This window comes from Etheostoma spectabile, chromosome 15, assembly GCF_008692095.1.
Source record: "Etheostoma spectabile isolate EspeVRDwgs_2016 chromosome 15, UIUC_Espe_1.0, whole genome shotgun sequence".
Lineage (NCBI taxonomy): Eukaryota > Metazoa > Chordata > Actinopteri > Perciformes > Percidae > Etheostoma > Etheostoma spectabile.
Window position 1 is genome coordinate 20,773,192 of NC_045747.1, and position 2,622 is coordinate 20,775,813.

Sequence of the window (2,622 nt, forward strand, 5' to 3'; positions counted from 1 at the left end):
GTATCTGTCATATGTGTGTTTCTCCTTGATGGGAGACAACTGGGTTTGTTATGACTCCGAACCATTTCCTTGAAGAATAAATGACGTGGAGCCTGACAGAAACAGTTGCCTAGAACGGTGTTTTTCATAGCAGGTCCCAGGTCGAGACCAGAGCCTATCCAAGAGACAAGGTGTCCATTTTTAGAGAATTTATTAAAAAAGAGAGAAAACGTGTATTAGAGTCTCGGTCAGTAAAAGGTCACACATGAGTCATGTAGTGTGACGGCACTTATTAACATAACTGTTAGTGATTCATGCTGCCGATGAAGATTGTAGCGCTCTGGGGGTTCGCTATGCATCACTTCATGTCCGGGCACATTCAACACAAGTTAAACACAGACTCACATGCAGCTCAGGAATGTGCTTTGTTTCAGTTGGAACACACACACACACACACATACACACACACACACACACACACACACACACATACACACATTTACTCAGCTAACGAACCCCGACAGCCTCACTGAAGGTTAAATAACCTGGTTAAAGACGGGATCACCAGCCGGAGATACACATGTGGACATATGCAGCAGATGGATTGTGCTTTGTCAGCATCTATTCAGGTCCTGTCTGTTGTCATTGGGTCAAAGGTCAGATGGATGTTTGTAAGTCAGATTCCTGAAACATTTTTTTTTGCTCTCTCAAAAAAAAGGTCCTACTCTCAAAGCAACCTCAGATTTGAGTCACAAATTTTATTTAAACTTTATTGCCAATGATTGTTTTTTTAAGTGTCTGTCTGTTGTTATTCTGCAGGCCATGAAGCTCATACAGGAGGTCCAAAGCCAAAATCTGAAGAATTGGAAGAAAGACACAAATAAAAAGATGAAGGAAGAGACGGAGGAAGAGACAGAGAAAGAGATGAAGGAAGAGATGGAAGACGAGACGGAGGATGAGACGGAGGAAGAGATGACGGAAGAGATGGAAGACAAGATGGAGGATGAGACGGAGGAAGAGATGACGGAAGAGATGAAGAAAGAGACAAAGGAGCTCCGCCTTCAGAAGAAGGTGAGACTGTTTAATAATAGAGGTACAGGTACACGATCATTACTACGATTCGGCTACTGATCAAATATTCCTCTCACCACCGTGGTGAAAGTCAAAAGTATTTCAGACATAATGAAACTGGAATAATTAGTTTGTGGGTGAAGAGAGAGACAATAATCTTGGGTTATGTAGGGAGATTTAAGAGTTATTCTACTAAAACTAAGAAAAATCAGTTAATTGATAGAAAAGAAATGTTTGGATTGTTGATTAATCATCTAAGTCAAGCACAAAAGCAAAACATCCTCCAAAACCAGCTTTCTTTTTTCTTTTCTTTTTTACATATTTAAGAAATAAACAGTGACAAACAATTACAAACAATACACTGAGACGAAGAACGCGTCCCAGGGCCAACAAAAAAAAAGAAGAAAAAAAAAAGAAATAATAATAATTAAACAGATACACATACATAAACACACAGACAGACACAAGACAAGGGACCAATCACCTGCATTTTACATCTGACTAAATGATGAATCAAATAATCCAAGAAGTAATCTGCAGATGATTAGATCATGAAGATAATAATAGTTAGCTGCAGCATTAATACACTGTGGAACGGGTCCATGTAACGAGTCACTGCTCCTCTATCCTGTGAGACTGCAACCTGTTGAGATCCTTGAACACATTAAAACGTGTCTTCTTGAAGACATTATACATTTGCTCATCATGTTTTCCAAATAAATTGTAGCCAAATACAAAGTAGAAATGCTGTATAAATTACTGTATTATTGTGAAACTAAACCTACTTAAAGTCACGTTTAGTTTTCGTTGGTAGACACCTCATAGCAGACTCAAGGACTCCTTTGTCCCTCATGCCATCAGACTATACAACTCCTCACTAGGGGGGAGGAGGAAATAGGGCAGAGAGGACAATACATATACATACATACATACATACATACATACATACATACATATATACATACATACATACATACAGTGCCATACAGGGCCGAATAATTTTGCACGCACCACTTTTCAGTTTTTTATTTGCTAAAAAAGTTTAAAATATCCAATAGATTTCGTTCCACTTCACAATTGTGTCCCACTTGTTGGTGATTCTTCACAAAAAATAAAAATGTTATGTCTTTATGTTTGAAGCCTGAAATGTGTCAAAAGGTTGAAAAGTTCAAGGGGGCCAAATACTTTCGCAAGGCACTACATACATACATACATACATACATACATACATACATACATACATACATACATACATACATACATACATACATACATACATACATACATACATACATACATTCATACAGTACTCATACAGACATACGTACATACACACCTGGACTTAAATTCACACTTGGTCACTTTATAATTTTAACACTGGACTCAACACTGACACTTTAATAATAATTGATGGTCTTTTCTTTGTTTACTTGACGAATGTTCTTATTGTTGTTATTATTATTATTGTTATTTTGTTGTCTTTATACTGTCTATTTTATCTATTTTTTATTTCTTTTTTCTTGCTAAAACTGCTGCTGGAACTTTTACTTTCAATTTCCTCGCGGGAGTCAT

General features: G+C 37.2%; 1 protein-coding gene across 3 annotated transcripts in view; it reads left to right on the top strand.

Annotated features, from left to right (window-relative positions):
- The window catches only part of LOC116702746 (glutamine-rich protein 2), a 27,952-nt gene that overhangs the window by 7,914 nt on the left and 17,416 nt on the right, over positions 1-2,622 (top strand). For all 3 annotated transcript variants that reach the window (XM_032537124.1, XM_032537122.1, XM_032537123.1), the window contains exon 2: positions 799-1,050. In XM_032537124.1, coding sequence (XP_032393015.1) covers positions 799-1,050 — 252 coding nt within the window. The remainder of the gene's footprint in view (positions 1-798; positions 1,051-2,622) is intronic.